General features: G+C 41.1%; 1 protein-coding gene across 1 annotated transcript in view; it reads right to left on the bottom strand.

The window, feature by feature from the left end:
- Nucleotides 1–355, bottom strand: part of LOC119591186 (tRNA pseudouridine synthase-like 1) — an 11,063-nt gene that overhangs the window by 8,759 nt on the left and 1,949 nt on the right. The window contains 1 exon segment of the mRNA XM_037939898.1: nucleotides 116–249. Coding sequence (XP_037795826.1) covers nucleotides 116–249 — 134 coding nt within the window.

Here is a 355-nt window from a genome sequence, read left to right as displayed (position 1 = left end):
TGAGCGACAGACAGACAGACAGTAGTTTTATTTCTACTAACATGCCACAGATACTTTAGAGCCATCTCTATAAAAAGCACAACTATCGTCTTTTACCAACAGTAAATAACCTCACCAGCATCTGTGCGACTTGAGATATAGAGATCTGGGGGGTTGGCTGGACGCAGGTGGACTAAGGCATTTTCCAGCAATCCATGCACACTGCATGCCTTCCCATTCACTCCCTCATCCAACTGTTTCTGAACACCCCTTGAGAGGAGGAAAAGGATATAAGGAAATTGTCAACAAAGAATAGAGGATTAAACATAACATGCACGTCAGATATATATGTATAGCCAATTATCAATTTCAAAGA

The sequence above is a fragment of the Penaeus monodon genome, chromosome 28, assembly GCF_015228065.2.
Source record: "Penaeus monodon isolate SGIC_2016 chromosome 28, NSTDA_Pmon_1, whole genome shotgun sequence".
Taxonomy (NCBI): domain Eukaryota; kingdom Metazoa; phylum Arthropoda; class Malacostraca; order Decapoda; family Penaeidae; genus Penaeus; species Penaeus monodon.
Note: the sequence above shows the minus strand (reverse complement) of the source record. Positions and strands in the feature narration are given on the sequence as shown.